An 18,069-nucleotide genomic window follows, 5' to 3' on the forward strand; every position below is an offset into this window, starting at 1 on the left:
GACTCACGCGGTGTATTGATTACACGACAAGACAAATAACTGTAAATTGTACGTAAATTAAGGACCAAAAACATTTTGTGCAAAAAATACATTCGGAAAACAGCACTCATGTGTATTAATAACACAATATGACGCGCATCATTTTGTACCATGTTGTACCCTAACCTGAAAATGTACTCAAACCAAGACAAAATTTGGGTGTAAATTTTCAATGTTAAACGAAAAACACGCTAATTCTGGTGTATGCAAACTGAGGTTCCACTCTACATCCATCCACCCATTTTCTAGGCCGCTTATCCTCACTAAGGTCGCTGGCATGCTGGAGCCTATCCCAGCTGTCTTTTGGCGAGAGGCAGGGTACACCCTGGACTGGTCATACATATACAGAAGTATATGGATATATACAGATATACTGATACATATAGTATCTGTTGAGATGGAATTTAGCTCTACCAGTGTGGGTCAAATCCCACATTGTTGCACACTACAACAGATACCACATAAGCCGCCTCGCTAGTGCGTCAGTTAGGACAGCCGCCAGCACTAAGGTGGCTACGATAGGGAATATTGGCAGGAAAAAATGTGGATTGACTTCCTGCCACCTTGGCAAGCTTTTCCACAGTCCAACGGTTTGTGGGTTTTTGACTTTTTATTTCCACCTGTGGGGCATCATTGAAACAGTTGTGCCTTGAAAGTTGCCGATCAGGTATACAGTGTCTTCTAGAACTGTGAACAAGCTTAGTTATTAGTAACTTACTTATTTACTTTTAGTGTTCCAGAAAAAGCCTTCAACACAACATAACATAAAAAAATATCTAACAAACAACCAAAATTCACATAGAACTGGACCATAACAATAGAAAATGCATTGTAGTGAATGGGAACTTCAAGGTGGGAATGTCTCGTGGAAAAGTCACTAGTCCCGGAAAAAGTGACAGAAACATTTCAACATTCAAGCACACATCTAACACAGGAAATACGCCATCTTAAACATGTTAATATGATTTGGTCTCATGGGTACTTTAAGATACTTCATTTTTACAAGCTTCATTTGACTTTGTTTTGCTTCACTTCAAATGGAGCAGATATGAGAAGTGGATGGATTCTTGTATTTGCAGAGGAACATATATATTTCGCGACACGGACCTACCAAGTGTGTAAGAAAGCTGTTGGAATGATTGTTTATGTAAATAAACACATTTCTATGAAGCAAAGTGAACCTGTAACCACGTGACAACAACCCTCAGGTCAGGAGCATTATGCCAATTAAACATACCTGTGGGTATGTGCCACGCCTTATATGGATGACAGTGAACCTTCAGCCACGTGATGACACTTTGCCAAATTAGAGGGTGCAATGGAGCCCAACAAGCAGGTTACTGTCTAAAACAAAACAAACCACAATAGAGCACTTCAATACTTTGAACACATTCATTACAATACATTAACTTAAATGTTCAGGCCATGATAACCCAGAGAACAAGTGGAGGGGATGAAGGATGCAGGCGGAATCACACCATGTTCAACCAGCAGCGCTACACAGCACCCAAGATGTGGCCAGACTGTCCTGCTTGAGCACAGGCAAGCTGGATTAGGTCAACTATCCATGGGACAGCCATTGCTTCCCCACAGGCCCGCTCATCGTGGCTTCACCATAAGACTCTTAAAGGTCTTACAGGGCCGTGTACAAGCAACATATTTCTTCAGGGCCCTCACAAAACACAGAAAATTTAGCTTTTTTTCGCATCCTCGGAATAGTGTGGCGGTGGAAAAAAAACGATTCCAGCATCAGAGGCTTGGCCACGCAGTTCCTAGAAAACACTTTGGGCTGGAATGCAGGGTTTGGCAGAAAGGACACCGCGTTTGTCCTTATCCTCAACGCAAAGACATCCCACACTAACAGACAGAGCAGTCAGCTCGCTCACTCGCTTATCTGATGCAATAGCAGTTAAAAGATGGTCTTCAGATTAAGGAGAAGAAGAGCTAGGTGGGGTAAGGACCCAAAGGAGGCAGACAAACAGGGTTGAGGACCACCTTGTGATCCCAAGAATGGAGCAAGAGCCTCTTCGCGATGCCTTGCTTCTTCACACCCTTGAAGAGCAGTGTTGTAAGAGGGAGTGCCCCAGGAATCAAACCATCATCCTGGCCATGAACGGTGCAAATTAAACATCTTCCATCTAACAGTAAATGATGATGAACAAGATACCAGTAACCTTCTTACTCAGCACCTGAGACTACCAACGCTGCGATTCAAGGGCTGTCCTGTCTTGTCCTGTGAGAGTAAGTCTGGCCTAATTGGCAGATGCTGATTCAGCATCTTCAGGGTCAGGGCCACTGTGGCCAGTTCAGAGACACCAAGATCACCTAGGCCTGGGGAACCTTGACCCAGCCGAACAAACAGGGGAAATGCAGAGAGGGTCACCTGAGACCATGGAAGACTCAGGACATCCTCCCTAAAAGGCTCTGGTGGGTCGAGCATTGGGTACTACAGAGGACAAAAAGGTCAAATGGGGTCTTACTATACCTGGCTGACCACCATTGAGTGATGCCACCACTCCCCAGGATAAAGACCTCCTCTTGAGGTCAGATCCGCTGCTGCATTCAGAAAGCTGAGAAGGTAATTTGAGTCCACATGAGCTGACACCGTGTGTGAACAGTTGGAGATTTCAGTCTGCCTTGGTCATTGATGTAGGACACCACAGCTGTGTTGTCCCTCCTCTCCAGCACCTGCCTGTCCGTCACAGCTTGGAGGAAGTGTTTTAAGGGCCAGATGAACTGCCTCCATCTCGAGGAGGTTGGTGTGCAATGCCTGAACCACGTGGTGCCAAATCCGCCTTCTGTCTTCAGCGCCCCAACTTGTTTGGGAATCATCTGTCGTTACAGTCACACTGGGTCCCTCGAGGTCAGGGGTCGGCAACCCATGGCTGTGGTTTTTCAGCTTCTTTGTTGCGGCTCTGGGCGGCACGGCAGTCCAGTGGTTAGCGCACAGACCTCACAGCTAAGAGACCAGGGTTCAATTCCACCCTCGGCCATCTCTGTGTGGAGTTTGCATGTTCTCCCCGTGCATGCGTGGGTTTTCTCCGGGTACTCCGGTTTCCTCCCACATTCCAAAAACATGCTAGGTTGATTGGCGACTCCAAATTGTCCATAGGTATGAATGTGAGTGTGAATGGTTGTTTGTCTATATGTGCCCTGTGATTGGCTGGCGACCAGTCCAGGGTGTACCCCGCCTCTCACCCGAAGACAGCTGGGATAGGCTCCAGCACCCCCGCGACCCTCGTGAGGAAAAGCGGTAGAAAATGAATGAATGAATGAATGTTGCGGCTCCCTTTGCAATGTTCCGATATTGGTAATGGTTTTATGGTAATGGTTGTATTTCATTTGAACATGCATCAGATTACAATTGAATGCATCCCATAATCAGTTCACATTTCCACATGTCCAAAAGGAGTAGGAAAAAGCAAAGCTTATTAAATCCGACCCCTCCATCTGGTACTTTTACAATCAATAACTGTTACATTTGTTCACTTCCTGCTTTCCTAATATAGTTTAAGGTTTTTTTTGTTTTTTTATTTTTTTTAATTTTTTGTCCCGTACCGAAGTACGAGGTGATATGACCATCCAATGACATAATGGGTACCATAGTAAGTGTCAATATAGTGATATATATAGCACATCGTGACTGGTTCAAGACTCTTCATCCTTGTATTTAGCAAACATCAACTGCTTGTATTGTTTCTTGAATTCACTCATCGTTGTGCATTGTTTGAGGTCCTTACTCAATCCATTCCATAGTTTTTTAACACTCGACTGGAGAATGATTTTTTTAAAAATCCCACTAGAACTGGTAAACTCCTTTTTTTCTTTAGGCGAGGGCTCTTTTGTTAGTAAAGGTTGTGAAGGTCGTGAAGGAGGACCGTCCATGACCGCACAACAGCAACTCTTCAACTTAAACATGCATATAAGTTACAATGGAATACATTACATAGTACAATTCACAGTACATGTTGAACTCTACAGGTGACATGATTAGGGGATATCACTATAAGTGGAATGACTACTAAGTGATAATATTTATATGGGTGATTCTTCTGAAAGAGGTACCAGGAGGGTGTCTTCAGTTCGAGGGTCATGACGCACAGATTACAGTAATTTGTAGTCTGACTTTGCAAAACACAACAAGACGCGTAACCAACATGCTACTGTATTTGTCACCACATCCTCAGGTCCTTGAATGGATGACTTCTTAGCTTGTTTCAGACGTTTCTCAGCAGGCTTCCTCAATTCATGCTCAGTGGCTTGGTTCAACAGCTTTTTTTCTGAGGAGTTGGTTCAGGAATCCAAAGTATCAATCCTTTGTTTTTTTGTTGTTGTGCAAAACGATAGTCGTTAAGATAAAAAGAAATGGGGCCTCTGTCAACCAACGACAGTCGTTTGGGTGGAATCAACTTCATTAGCATGTCACTCATTTGGAATGATGGTCATGGTCCTGAAACCAAGGTGGCTGTGCCTTTTTGATTTGTTAGAGGCTAAATGATTGAATCTCTTAGGAAGACTGACCGGAATAAATGAGAATATTCATAGGAATTTTTCTCACAATAGCAAAAATGCTAATAAAACACTCAATAAATGTACATGCTTTAAGTTTTACTTTTTTTCATATTTGTTAGTGGTAGGGGTGTCACAAGACTCAAGAGATGATACGATACATGAGATTGGGTCCCTGAGATGAGATTTTAACATTAATCTTAACAAAAGTACAATAAATAAATATGAGTAGACAAACAAACCAAGCCACAAAACAATGCCGGTGCGTTTTTAAATATTTATTGTCCAACAACCTGATAATAAATATTATTGTCAAAATATTTTGGGACCATATTCATCACTGTATAATAATAAATAATAATATATCATCATGATGCAATAGTTTTCTTGAATATGTCATCTTTCATTCTGGAAGGATGTGGAATTGGAGTTTGTGACTAGAATTTGTCACAGCCAATTTGTATTGTCTGTCAAACTTTTGCAGCATTTCTTGAAATGGTTCAACTTTGTTAAAGAGCAGCGTTTCTTTTGCGATGGCTTTCTGGGAACGCACACTATTTTGGACTGGTCCGTTTGTATTTACTTTTGCCGACCATACGTCTCAGTGAGTGTTGACGTCATAACAAAGGCCCTGCATGTCAATATGGAGTTTTTTCCCAGAGAGAAAAACTGAGTCGGCTGTTGGATACTGGCCTGTTGGTGTCGATGGGCTAACCTTGCTTATGATTAATAATACCATATAGGGGCTTGGACATTGCAAGTATCTTTTTCCAACGGCCACGCCTCTTCCACAGAGACATTGTATGACTGACAAGTGGTCTCACTCTGTTCTCTGTTGTTCTATGAAGTACATAGGTGCTGAACCAATGCACAGAGTGAACCCTTTCTGCCTGCGCGAGGCAAGAGATGAGAAAAACAAACATGCATGTACTTTCTGCTGTTCGAAAAGGCTTCAGACTTGTTTTTATACAAGAAACAGGTTTTTACAAGGCAACCACATGAAGGATGTACAGGCAGAGTTGAAAAATACTTTTATTAATTGGACCTCATGTCTTTTGTCTGCTGGAATATTTGGTGAACATTTGAACATAAGAGTTGAGGGAAATGAACATGACAAAGTTTCAATGCATGATTAGACTTCAAGCATTCATAGATTCTGTTTGAAAGACTCATTTATGAAAAAGCAGAGATATCTCAGAGTCATCTTCAATACAGAAATAAAGATTTGCTGTCAGAAGTGTATGGCATAAGGTGACAAGGGAAAAGAAGAATCAGTAGTCGGACAGTTGGAAAATCCTTGATTAAAAGCTGATCAGTCAGGAAAACTAGTTTCACTCAACAACTCTGCCCTGAATTAGAGAAGAGAAGAAGTCAGAGAAGAATTGCATTAAAAGACAGAAGAAGAGGAAACAGGCCAGAAATGTTTCTTCAAACTACCTTTAAGGGTTAAATCTGTTTCGAATTCAATCCTATTGTTTTGCTTGCTATACAGCAGGGATAGGCAAACCTTTTCAATAACAGTGATTAACATCCTGTTTGTTGATTTGGGTGATTTGCCTCAAAGGGGGTACCAGGATGTTGCCTTCACTTCAAGGGCCATGACACACAGAATACAGTGACGCTATAACCACATTAAAATACCGCAAACACACTGAATAAACAGGCAAAACAGTGTTGTTGTGTATAAAACACGAATGATGCAATTTCAGTCCGTGTGGGCTAGTGATGTGCGATACCACTGATTCAGTATTTGATCCGATACTGAGTCAAATTGAGGCTGGTATCTGCGATACAGAGCCCATCCCAATACTATATGCAAATTCACCTAATAGTTGTGTATTTCATTAGAGCATTAGAGCATTAATAATATAAGAAATAATAATATAATACAATTAATCAATTTAAAAAAATAGTGTGAGTTAATTAGTATTAGTTATTTATTTTAAACCCTGACGTATTTTGAGGTAGCGGCATGGTTTACAATCTAGCCCAGATAATATACAACAACAGAAAAAAACAGGACCAAATCATATAAAATTTGTGGAAATGGTATTTTAAACAATAAAAAAGAAAATAAGTAAAATAATAAAAAAAACATTATAATAACTGATTTATTATTAGGAACTACCATAGGAATGAAAACTTTATTCACAATTCACACGTGGCTCTGTTTCAACCAACAATAAACAATAAACAAAAATAACATATCAAAAGTATTGATATTTTGATTTGAAAATCGATTTTAGAGCAAGAAAAACTGGTATTGGAAATATGAATATTTTAGTATCCATCCACACATCACTAGTGTGCACTTCGCCATTTTGTGACACAGAAAACTTTGTTACAAATGTAATGAAATAAATAATAGAAAATGTTGGACATGACGTTTCAGCTGCCGTGATTTGTTCACAAAACGCCTTCGACCAAACTGCGTAGTCAAATTGTAAATAGTAAAATTGTATCAAGGAAGTCTACTGTATATGGAAATGATCTCATGCATTGACACCCAATTTTCGTAAACAGAAAACGTAAACTGTTTCGTAAACAGAAAAGTAGACAGAAAACTTGATCTTCCAGAATCGGCACCTATTCCAGCTGTATTTCCTTGGATTTGTTTTATATTTATATAATATTGTTATGATATTATGATATTGTTTTATATTTATATCTGTTTTATATTATTCCACTCACGACCTGACACTCCGGACACGTCCACTCCAGTGTAATTAGGCACACTCCAAAAGTACTAGTATCTAAAACTACTAACTAACCAAAACTACTAAGTCTATGGAGAGCTAATTGAAAAGCGTTTAGGAGCTACTGGTAGCTCATGATCTACTGGCTGGAGACCCCTGACTTACCATGTATGAACTCAAAGAATAGGCACCGCTTGTTCTACTCCAACCTCACCTGCCCGAGGAGGAGCACTCATTGTCGGACACACTTTGTCAGAAGCACCTTTGTGGCAAGAACACCCTGCTTCTGGCTTCAGCAACAGTTTGGCGGATATTTCATGTTCATGTTCACAATAATAGAACTCGGGGAAGGCTTGGGAAAGCACAGCTTTTTGCTGCTCTGTGACATCACAAAGGGACAGTTTTGCAACACCCTCTGAAACCAAGTGTTTTGAGCCATCCCAAACTTCTATTAGGGCTCACAAACCTCATCATTTGAAACTTTGGCATAGTTTAACCCAAGAATACAACATTCTAACTACATTTATTGTCAGAGAAGTTGAAAAAAGCATAATAGGTCCCCTTTAAAGACATATGACATTTTGTCGGACTTTGGTCAAAATACATGAAAAAATTGCAAAATGTGCAAACGGGCTGAAATTGACATCAGATCAGTTTTCTACACAACAGACACTAAGAAAATATTGTTGATCCAATTTGTTTGCAGTATATTTTAGTTGGTTTAAGCTTCAAATCACTCTAGTCTGTGTATCCTGCCCTTGAAGCGATGGCACCCTCGCTGGTACTCCCTTTTTAGGAGACTCACCCAAATATGAAAATGTATATATCGCTACTACTGGAAAGTCACAGTGATTTTTAGTGTTAGAGGAATGATACTTATAGCGTTGGAGGGGTTAAGTGTTAGTTTCAAACGCTCCTTACATTAGTGCTTTGTTTTATGAAATGATCCATGATATACAGAACCCTGCTCTTTGACTTTTGCTTGTTTTCTACATTTAAGTGCTCGTGCTTTGAATTGTCTTTTGTTTTTTTAATATAAAATTGCTTTGGTTGAGTTTTTAGTTGATGTTCTTGCTATTATGTGGATGTACATTAAATGGGACATAGCCAAAGCAACACGAAAGCAACCATGCCGCCCCCATATTGGGGTCATTGGATTAACATGACAATTGAAAAAAGAAAAAGTGAGCATATGAAGAGAATTATAGTCCGTCATTTATTGTTTTGGGAGTTTTGTTTCGCAGAAATACTACAATGTACTACAATTGAAAGTAAGGTATGTTATGACCTTGAAAAGTAATTAATAATTATTACATTTTGGAAGTAACCTGCCCCACACAGGATATTTTCTTTCCACAGTTCTCCCCAAAAATATGTCAAGACAAGCAAATAGATTGATATGTTTAATATACTACCGTGAAGGTCACAATGTCCTCTGAGTTTTAGCTATACTACTACATTTTAGTGGTGGATATCGATGATAGAGTTGAACTGTGTATGCATGATCATATTTGATAACAAAGTTATTGCCTCAAATATTCATCTGTAAGCTGGAAGATGGATAAGGGAGTGGGGTGGGTTTACACGTACTCCCTGGCTGTGGAAGGCTGTGATTGGCGGTAATACTGCTGGCCTTGCAGGTCTTCTTTGGAGCAGGAGCAACACAGCAAAGAACCACCGAGGACCGTCAGACTGGCTGCTGCCCAGCCCACAAAGAGGGCGGAGCCAAACTCATACCTGCACAGGAAACACAATGAGACTGCATTTGTAAAACATCACCATACATACTGTATTATAGAAATGGAAGTTTTAGGAATGACACATCATTCCCAACTCTTTCTGCTATATCATCTGACACCAGCTCCTGCTTCCTGGATGTTCTGTGGTGGACACCATGAACCATTCCATACAATGATCTCCTGGTTCAGATCATTACTCCACTCAGTTCTATGAACAAATGGAGATGTGCCACAGCTCCTGGCTCCCACAGTGGCCCTTAGGACTCGGTTATTGGTCTCATAGTATACATATTCCCATTTTGACCAGTTTTGACTGTGGGGGAAATTCCACAAAAACATGGCCTGGAATTCCATTCATCCATCTTTTATGCCGCTTATCCTCATTTGGGTTGAAAGGGTATGCTGGAGCCTATCCCAGTTGACTTCTCAATGAGAGGCGGGGTACACCCTGGACTGCCATTCACACTCACATTCATACCTATGGACAATTTGGAGTCGCCAATTAACCTAGCCTAATTTACCTAATTTACACCCAAATTTTGTCTTGGTTTGAGTACATTTTTAGGTTAGGGTACAACATGGTACAACATGATGCGCGTCATATTGTGTTATTAATACACATGAATGCTGTTTGTATGTATTTTTTGCACAAAATGTTTTTTACCTTAATTTACGTACAATTTACAGTTATGTGTCTTGTCGTGTAATCAATACACTGCGTGAGTCCAACTGTTCTTTATGTATTTTTACCACAAAATGTCCTTGTTGTTCATTCATTCATTTATTTTCTACCGCTTATCCTCACAAGGGTCACGGGCGTGCTGGAGCCTATCCCAGCTGTCTTTGTTAGAGAGGCGGAGTACACCCTGGACTGGTGGCCAGCCAATCACAGGGCACATATAGACAAACAACCATTCACACTCACATTCATACCTATGGAAAATTTGGAGTGGCCAATTAACCTAGCATGTTTTTGGAATGTGGGAGGAAACCGGAGTACCTGGAGCAAACCCACACATGGGGAGAACATGCAAACTCCACACAGAGATGGCAAAGTAGACTGATTTGGATCTCATCTTATCTAAAGCCAGAACCTGCTTTAGATAAGCTTTAGGTAAACATGCTAACCACATTACTCAACCAAAATAGATCATCTTGTGTCATCTCATATGATCAACACGATTCTTTAACCTCCAGCCCTTTTGAATGAATGGACTTGGAATCCTACCTGGCATTGGCTGGAGTATTTGGGTTGAAGAACTGATAGGACACCTGAGTTGCGTACCAGGAAACGGAAACCAGTGTACACAGACCTGTGACAGAAGAAACAAAGAAGAATGTTAGCTGCGATCCCACCACTCCATTGCTTCAGACCATCTTGAACTTCCAAAAGGAGGTTGATGGAGCATGTTGATAGTCCAGTGTATTCTTCCATGCCTCACTGCACTGTAACAAGTTCTGTGTTTATCGACAAAGTTTAATTCACCTAAACTCATCATAACATGGGCTATTTAGTACACAGAAAGATGCTACACAAAGTTCTCAAACTTTAAATTGAATAAATGTTGGTAGCTGCATTGTGTAAATGTATCTGGTTAAACAATAGCCTACTAGTCAAGTTGCTGTCCTCATCCTCCTACTGAGAACAATAACCACTAAAGTCGTCCTCTTCAACAGCCCCACTATTACCTCAGCACACACCACCAGTCTCCTTCAGCCCTCGAACCCGCATTGTCCTCTCTAGCATGCAGTAGTCCAGCCACCGAAACCCACCAGCGACAGTGGACCTCCTTAAATCGCTCCACGCTGCCAAGATCCACCACGCAAAAACTGCTAGATTGATCAACTTCGCATCACATGCACGTCTCCACACACTGTCTGTGATGTGGGGATTGATACTGAAATATCAATAGTTCCGATACGCGGTCTGCAGGCTCAAAAATCGACTCTCAAATCAAAAATTAAGACGAATACAGGAATACTCGGAGAAAAGCTGCACACGGACGAGATAACATGCAAAAGTGTAGATTCGAAACCAGGTGTTCTCAATCTCCTAACTGTTTCCAACATGCTAACCACTTGAACACCGTGCGACCGCGTGATTTTTTATCTATTTAGGATTAAATTAAATGTCCTTGTTAGTGTCCTATCAGCTTGCCACTACAAGGAAACAGGAACCAGAAGTTAGCCGCATCGCCAGTCTATCATGTCATCAGCGGTTGACTTAAAAATGTCAACAAAAAATGCTATTTCATACAGGTTTTGATATTGTTTCTCTCTTATTTGCATAAGAACTCCAAAGGAGTCTGTGCCTCACCAGCCATTCACCTTACCACATGTCACTGGTAATGCGTCAATAAAATTGTTTCATATTATCTACATACTGTATTGTATATAACTCTGTTGATTTTGTTAATACTTGGGTTGTTTGTATTGTTTATTTTTCTATATTGTGTATTTTGTACTGCTTAACTGACTCTGTACTCTTGCTGCTGTGCAATACAAATTTCCCCACTGAGGGACGAATAAAGGCATATCTTAATCTTAATCTTAATCTTAATCTTAATCTTAATCTTAATAAAAGACAAAGACAAGCACAAAGCTCACCAAGCAAAGGATGATTTCCTAGATATTTCGGTCATGAATTTATTCGACAACTATACTAGATAGGGTATCTATACAGGATAAGTTTGAATATTTGGACATTATTAAAGACAAAAACCACACCTGCAAGAAGGAAGAGAGCTCCTCCCGTGACTACGACGCGTGTCTTGATAGCAGGGTTGTTATCTCCCACCTTGGTGCACTTCATGCCCACCACGCTGATGATGATGCCGATCAAGCCAAACAGCACCGACAACACCATCAGGGCACGGCACGTCTGGATGTGGACTAAAGACAAGCAGGCAGAAATAGTATTTATTGATCACATTACAAATGAATGTAATAATAATAATAAAAATAATAATAAAATGATCCAAAACAAAGCAGTCAAGTTTCTTCTGGTACTGCTTCGGCAAAGAAACCCAACCCACGTGCACATAACTTAGTGGGAGGAAAATATTTCCACATCATTACACACACAATAACATAATACATACATAATAATAATCATCATTTTGTCATTTTGACAAAACAACTGACATCACACAAATTAAAGATGTATAAAATGTATAAATCACGGTTTTTATTGAACCCGTAAGAAGCCACTGAAAATTAAATGATAGTAGTAATCATTTTACAGAGTTGAAGCGTTCAAAAACAGGTGCTCCGCACCTTGACGACAGCGGGCACGTCGCTGAGGAGTCGCCTACATGCATCGCTGACACAGACGGGCACAGTTTTACTGTGTACTGTTACACCGCTAGTATGTACAGTATGTGTGTGTGTGTGTGTGTGTGTGTGTGTGTGTGTGTGTGTATCGGGGGGGTGAATCACTACTGGTGTTTGCCAAAACACAGTCCTTATTCATTGACAAAGACAATACATCATTCTTAGTATTTGGGTCCGGTATCCATAGCATCACAACATAATACTAACCCTCAGTGAACCTAAGCCAATATATGTACAGTGTATTTGGGATTTGGCATTGTTTAATACATACATTTGCAGACTTTTTGTGGTTTGTCAACAATTACCCACAGCTGTTCGCTATTTGCTGGTGGGTGTAATAAGTAGTAATAACCATCACTATGTATAATAATCAGTAATATATGTGTCTGTTTTAAAAGTAATACAGTAAACCTCGGATATATCGGACTCGGATATATCGGAAATTCGCTCACAACGGACAGATAAAAAAAGAACCGATTTTTCTGTAATGCATTTCCAATAAAAATTCATTGCATATATCAGATTTTTTATAACGGATTTCGCCTATTTCGAACAATTGAATTCGATATATCCGAGGTTTACTGTAGTCATAAGAATAAAGCCACATGTAATGAAGTTGCCAGAGATGTAGCTAATTGGAGGTCAGGTATAAGCAACTTGTGTGATGATGACGTTGGGGGGTGGGGGGGGGGGCAATCAAATGGCATCCGGGAAGTGACGTACAACATAGGCGTGAACCCATGTTTACAGGAGTAAACAAGTTGTGGTCTCAATCGTGGCACATTTGTGGAAATTGCAACCAGAGTCAACATTTTCTCGACCAATTGATTTTGTGTCGTAGATGAAGAAGGAAGACGTCTGACGTCTGACATTGACGTGAGCCAGTTCTTTTCCCCAACTCTTGCACAGCAAAAACATGTCCTTTCATGATGCATATGCGGCATATGTGACTCGAATGTTGGGACATCAGTTGCATTAGCTACATATCAGATTTATATCTACTTACAAAAAAGGCTGTATTGACCCACTGACGTGAAAAAGATCAGCTGCAGGTCAAAAGCAAAACAAACAAAGCAAATAAGTATGGATCTGCAGTGTGAATGTTGTCATAGATGCTAGCCTACTATTTGTTAGCATAAATAAAAGTAGCTATTGGCTGTCCTTGAAGTCGCGAGATGATATAATCATAAAAATATTTGTATTTTAGAGCTTGCCGCGTAAAACAGGGTGAGCTTCAACCCTGCGGCATTGCGGTACTGACGGTACTGACGGTACTGACAGTAATCAACAACACCCGCTGTTGCTTCGTGAGAACACAAAATGCAGAACAATGCTTTCACTTTTGAGTCCCCAAATACCAAAAAATGGTTCCATAAAAAGTTTTGTCGCTTTTGAGAAAAAAATGTCGTCAAGGGTGGTTGGAATGTTGCCAGATCTAGTGACAAAATCGGCAAGTTCGCAAAACAACCTCAAAGTAAGAACACAATCCAATCACAGAGTTGTGCGCCCGTTCTGTCAATGTCATCAGTTTTATTTTTAGAAGTTAATTCATCCTAGGGCGGGATTGGGACGCTGTCGGCCACCAGTTGCCACCAGTTTCCCACGTCTGTTGTTGATGATGTACACTGTATCTAGCGAATGTTAATGCATAAAACTTTAAATTACGGCAAAAACATACGGGTACATATAATAATCCCTCACCACTTTACATTTTGAATTGTCAAATTCAAAATTGTCAAAATGTCTCAATGAACTAAAATACAAATATAAGGCATTCCTAAGACGCAGCCAAAATGGTTAATGTAGTATCCTACACTGGTTACTCACTCTGTGTCAGTCATGTTACTGTGATGTTGGATGAGACACACAAGCACCAGATTTGATTGCCACATCTGTAGGCATTTATTGCAGGTTTTACACCGCCCCTAACACAGGCCACTGTTGCGACCGTAAGTAAAACTCAACTCTGAACCCCCAACATCACTTCTGGTCTGCTACACGCTAGCTACACGCTCGCTCACAAGTCTTATTTATGTCTTAAATGGCTTACTTCCTCTTAGTATTTCTAATCTATTGGGTAATACAAGTGTAAAGGCAACTATAGGGGTGTTATGTCATGTCTGGAGAGCTCTAATGATGTTAAAAGTAAAGCCTAGACGCATGTACACCAGTGGTCTCAAACACGCGGCCCGCAGGACACTAGTTTGAGGCCCCCGCCTTGATATGAAAGTTTAATGTTAGTGCGGCCCGCACAAGTTTGATATGGATGCTGTATGGTATCATGTACCCAGAAAAAAATTATTACGTTTGATTAATGTTCATGTTAAAGGTTAAATAATAGTTAATAGTTATCCTCCCTATCCGTGTGGAAGTGGTAAGTTTTTGGCTATTTAAGTTTAAAGGAAATAACTTGAAGGCTCCCGTTTAAGTTGCGAGCTCTCTAGTTAGCGAGTTAGCATGTGTCTCAAGACCCTGCAGTTGCGCAATATGTTGTAAATAAAAAGAGTATAAATGTGACTATAGTCGTGTTTTGTCATGTCTACAGGGCTCTAATAATGCTTTGTTCATTTTAATCTGAAAAAAAATAATTTGTCTACCCACCAACTATATGTGGTTTCTTAAGTTTTTATTATTTGCCATTTTATTATTATTATTATTATTATTATATTTGTTTATTACTGATTGATTGATTTTCTTTATTCTTGATTTGTTTATTTATTTTTCATCTTATTTTGTGTAGAAAAATAAAAAGTGAGATATTTGAGAACAGTGGAATGTTTTATCAGAGCTTTTCTTGTAGAAAATTGGAACCAAAGCGAAGTTTTTTTAATTTTTTGTTTTTAATAAATGCGTTTTTGTTTTTTTTTTGGAAAACCTGATGCGGCCCAGTCTCACCCACACCCGAGCTCCAGTAGCCCCCAAGTAAATTGAGTTTGAGACCCCTGATGTAAACAGTTTTTCTATGGTCTTAAATATAAATTTTCTATTTTCTAAATGGGGTGGGCTCCCCTGGCGACCACCGCACTACGAGGGCGACCATATTTTGATTTTTTAAAAAAACAGGCCACTCGGCCAGGCAATTAAATATGCAAAGGATGCTGGACACTAATATTTTTACATGTACTGTACACACAAATTCATTTTTAAAAAGGCCTTCATTGAAATGATGGTACTCACTGTCGAGAGAAAGCATGGAGTCGAATATCTTACACTGGACCTGCCCTGTGCTCTGTGAAGCACAACTCATCCACAGCCCCTCGTACAGACCCACAGCCGTGATGATGGCATCACCAACGTATGATGATTGCTTCCACTGGGGCAAGGCGGTGGTGGCGATGATGCCCATCCAGCCACCCAAGGCCAGGAAGTAACCCAACAACTGGAGGCCGGAGTTTGCCATCCCTGTCTCAACCCTCCTCTTTAATCCTGTTGAGTCTTCAAAGTGTCCAAAACCCTCTTTGCTCCTCGCTATCTCGCCCCGGCAGAATCAGCTCTCAACCGCCGCTGTCAGCTCCTACAGAAAGAAAGTCTTTCTAGTCGATCAAGTGGCTTTTGTATCTTTGCATGGCTTTCTACAACTTCTCCTTTCTGCTGCTCACACGCTCCTTCAACTCTGCCTGCTCCCCGACTCAAGCGTCTTAGTGATGGGCTGGATGAAAGGAGGAAAAAAAACCTAGTACAAAAGAGTCCGTTATAGGCTGACCGAAGGTTACACTTGTGATTGGTCCATCCTCTGACAGTCACGCCCACAGGAAGGGATAGAAAGAAAAGGTTGAAATGACATCTTCATGAACAATTCTATCAAATCAATGCTAGATGTCCAAGAAGATGTCATCATCCCAGTTACTTTCATCAAACCATTAAACCCACGGGTGTCCAAACTCAAAACAAAATGATGCAAAAGCCACTTTCATATAATAATCCCTCTATTCAATCATCTTTGTACATTTTCTTTTTGTAATATTATTACTTAATTCACATAATATTACTTTTTTTTCCAACTTATTTAACCAAAAATCCCAACTGATTTGGTTAGTATACGTTTTGGTTAAAGTAGGACCTTCTGGAATGGAGGACTATCCAAGGTTCCAGTGTAAGTCCCACCTCCTCCATCATTATGGCAACACTAATATATGGGGACCAAGTGGCGACCAAGACATAATAGTCCTATTCTAACAATGACTCCGCCTACACACACGCCTATTCTCTCACATCTCTGCCTCACGTCACTCACTCACACACACACACACACACACACACAAAACCACATTGTTTCTACAACACTTCTTCATATGTACATACACTCAACCACTGCTCTGCTCACAAAGTTTCTATTTCTTTTGTATAGTTTACTTCGCTCATAAAAGTGTGGTCCTATACGATATATTAGTTTGATTGTGTTTGTTTATGGTGACCTGGAGCCCATTGTTGGATCCTGTATTTCCAGAGAAAGATATACAGTATGTGACATATGAGCACACATACTACTGGGCCACTTAGAGTACAAGGTGGTATTATTGGGGCAACATGGGGTGACCAAGCGTCTTGTTTTCCCAGGATTTAGTTTTTTCAGGAAGTGATGAAAATGTTCTGGTTTCTCACCACAAGACTCTGATTTTATTTTGATCACAGCTGCAAAATAGAAAGTTGGATGTGCTAGTGTTTTGAGAAACACGATTGAATTCAACAAATAACTCACAGCAAAACCAGAAGGTGGTGTCCTTGTTGATCGTGCTGCTACATCGTGTCTTTGTACTATAATTGTACTATAATCGTAAAACTATAAAAATGTGTTAGTATTTTTGAGACTTGTGGAGTAACTGAGTTAGTTAGCAAAAAACTACAGCGACAACAGCCGATGACATCATAGACAGGCGACAGAGTTAACTAAGCTACCAAGGACATTGTGCTAGAAATACATAAAGAACAGACTTATGTAGACTCCCTGTATTAATAACACCATAAGACGCGTGCCATATTGTATACTAACTGGAAAATGGTGTCAATTTCTTATGTTAACCAAAAAAACTTCCAAACCGGGGTGTATGCTAACCGAGGTTCCGCTGTACGGTTGTCCTTTGCCACATCACAGTTAAAAATGAATATATAATGCATAAATCATCCTATGATTGAATACGGTGATACATTAGTTGAAAATGTATGCATATTTTTTAATTTTGACCATTAACCACAATCTTTATGTGAAACATGAACACATGTTTCTTTCCCTTTTCTGTGTGTTATAACAAGAGAAAATGTGTTAGGTTTATCTCACAACTAGTTTATCTCACAACAGGCACAATAATAATAACATAATAATCATAATAATAACATGGGCTACTGTTGCGGCCATATTCCAGCTAAAACTCAACTCTGAACCCCTGACATCCCTTTCTGTTCGCATGTCCGGAGCACATTTATTGAAATCAAACCTGAGTACAAGTTTTATTTATGTCTTATTTTGTATTATTATGTCAACCCTATTAGGTAGTAGGAATGTATAAGTTACTATAGGGGTGTTATTTCATGTCGAGAGGACTCTAATAATATTTTTTTTAAATACAACTTTATTCGTTGTGTTGTTTCTTCTTTATAATATTACAACTTTTAAAAAAATGTCCTGAATATTTTACTTTATGCCACAAAAATGTTTTTCTTCATAACATTATAACAGTGTTTTTCAACCTTTTTTGAGCCACGTCACGTTTTTTTTACGTTGGAAAAATTTTGCGGCATACCAATAATCAACATTA

General features: G+C 39.9%; 1 protein-coding gene across 1 annotated transcript; it reads right to left on the reverse strand.

Moving 5' to 3' along the window:
* Nucleotides 1-5,563: 5,563 nt before the first annotated feature.
* Nucleotides 5,564-16,153, reverse strand: cldn19 (claudin 19). Its single transcript, XM_058055752.1, has 5 exons — nucleotides 15,494-16,153; nucleotides 11,711-11,875; nucleotides 10,212-10,296; nucleotides 8,835-8,981; nucleotides 5,564-5,897 (listed from the first exon to the last, which is right to left on the reverse strand). Exons 1-5 carry the CDS (start codon nucleotides 15,714-15,716, stop codon nucleotides 5,861-5,863), a joined length of 657 nt encoding a protein of 218 aa, XP_057911735.1. The 5' UTR covers nucleotides 15,717-16,153; the 3' UTR covers nucleotides 5,564-5,860.
* Between the last annotated feature and the right edge of the window lie 1,916 nt (nucleotides 16,154-18,069).

This window comes from Doryrhamphus excisus, chromosome 18, assembly GCF_030265055.1.
Source record: "Doryrhamphus excisus isolate RoL2022-K1 chromosome 18, RoL_Dexc_1.0, whole genome shotgun sequence".
NCBI classification, from domain to species: domain Eukaryota; kingdom Metazoa; phylum Chordata; class Actinopteri; order Syngnathiformes; family Syngnathidae; genus Doryrhamphus; species Doryrhamphus excisus.

Coding starts and splice junctions, on each gene's coding strand:
- cldn19 (XM_058055752.1), bottom strand. CDS start 15,716: ATGGCAAACTCCGGCCTCCAGTTGTTGGGTTACTTCCTGGCCTTGGGT. Junction 11,876..15,493: donor CTCCATGCTTTCTCTCGACA/GTGAGTACCATC, acceptor GCTTGTCTTTAG/TCCACATCCAGACGTGCCGT. Junction 8,982..10,211: donor AATACTCCAGCCAATGCCAG/GTAGGATTCCAA, acceptor TTTCCTGTGCAG/GTATGAGTTTGGCTCCGCCC.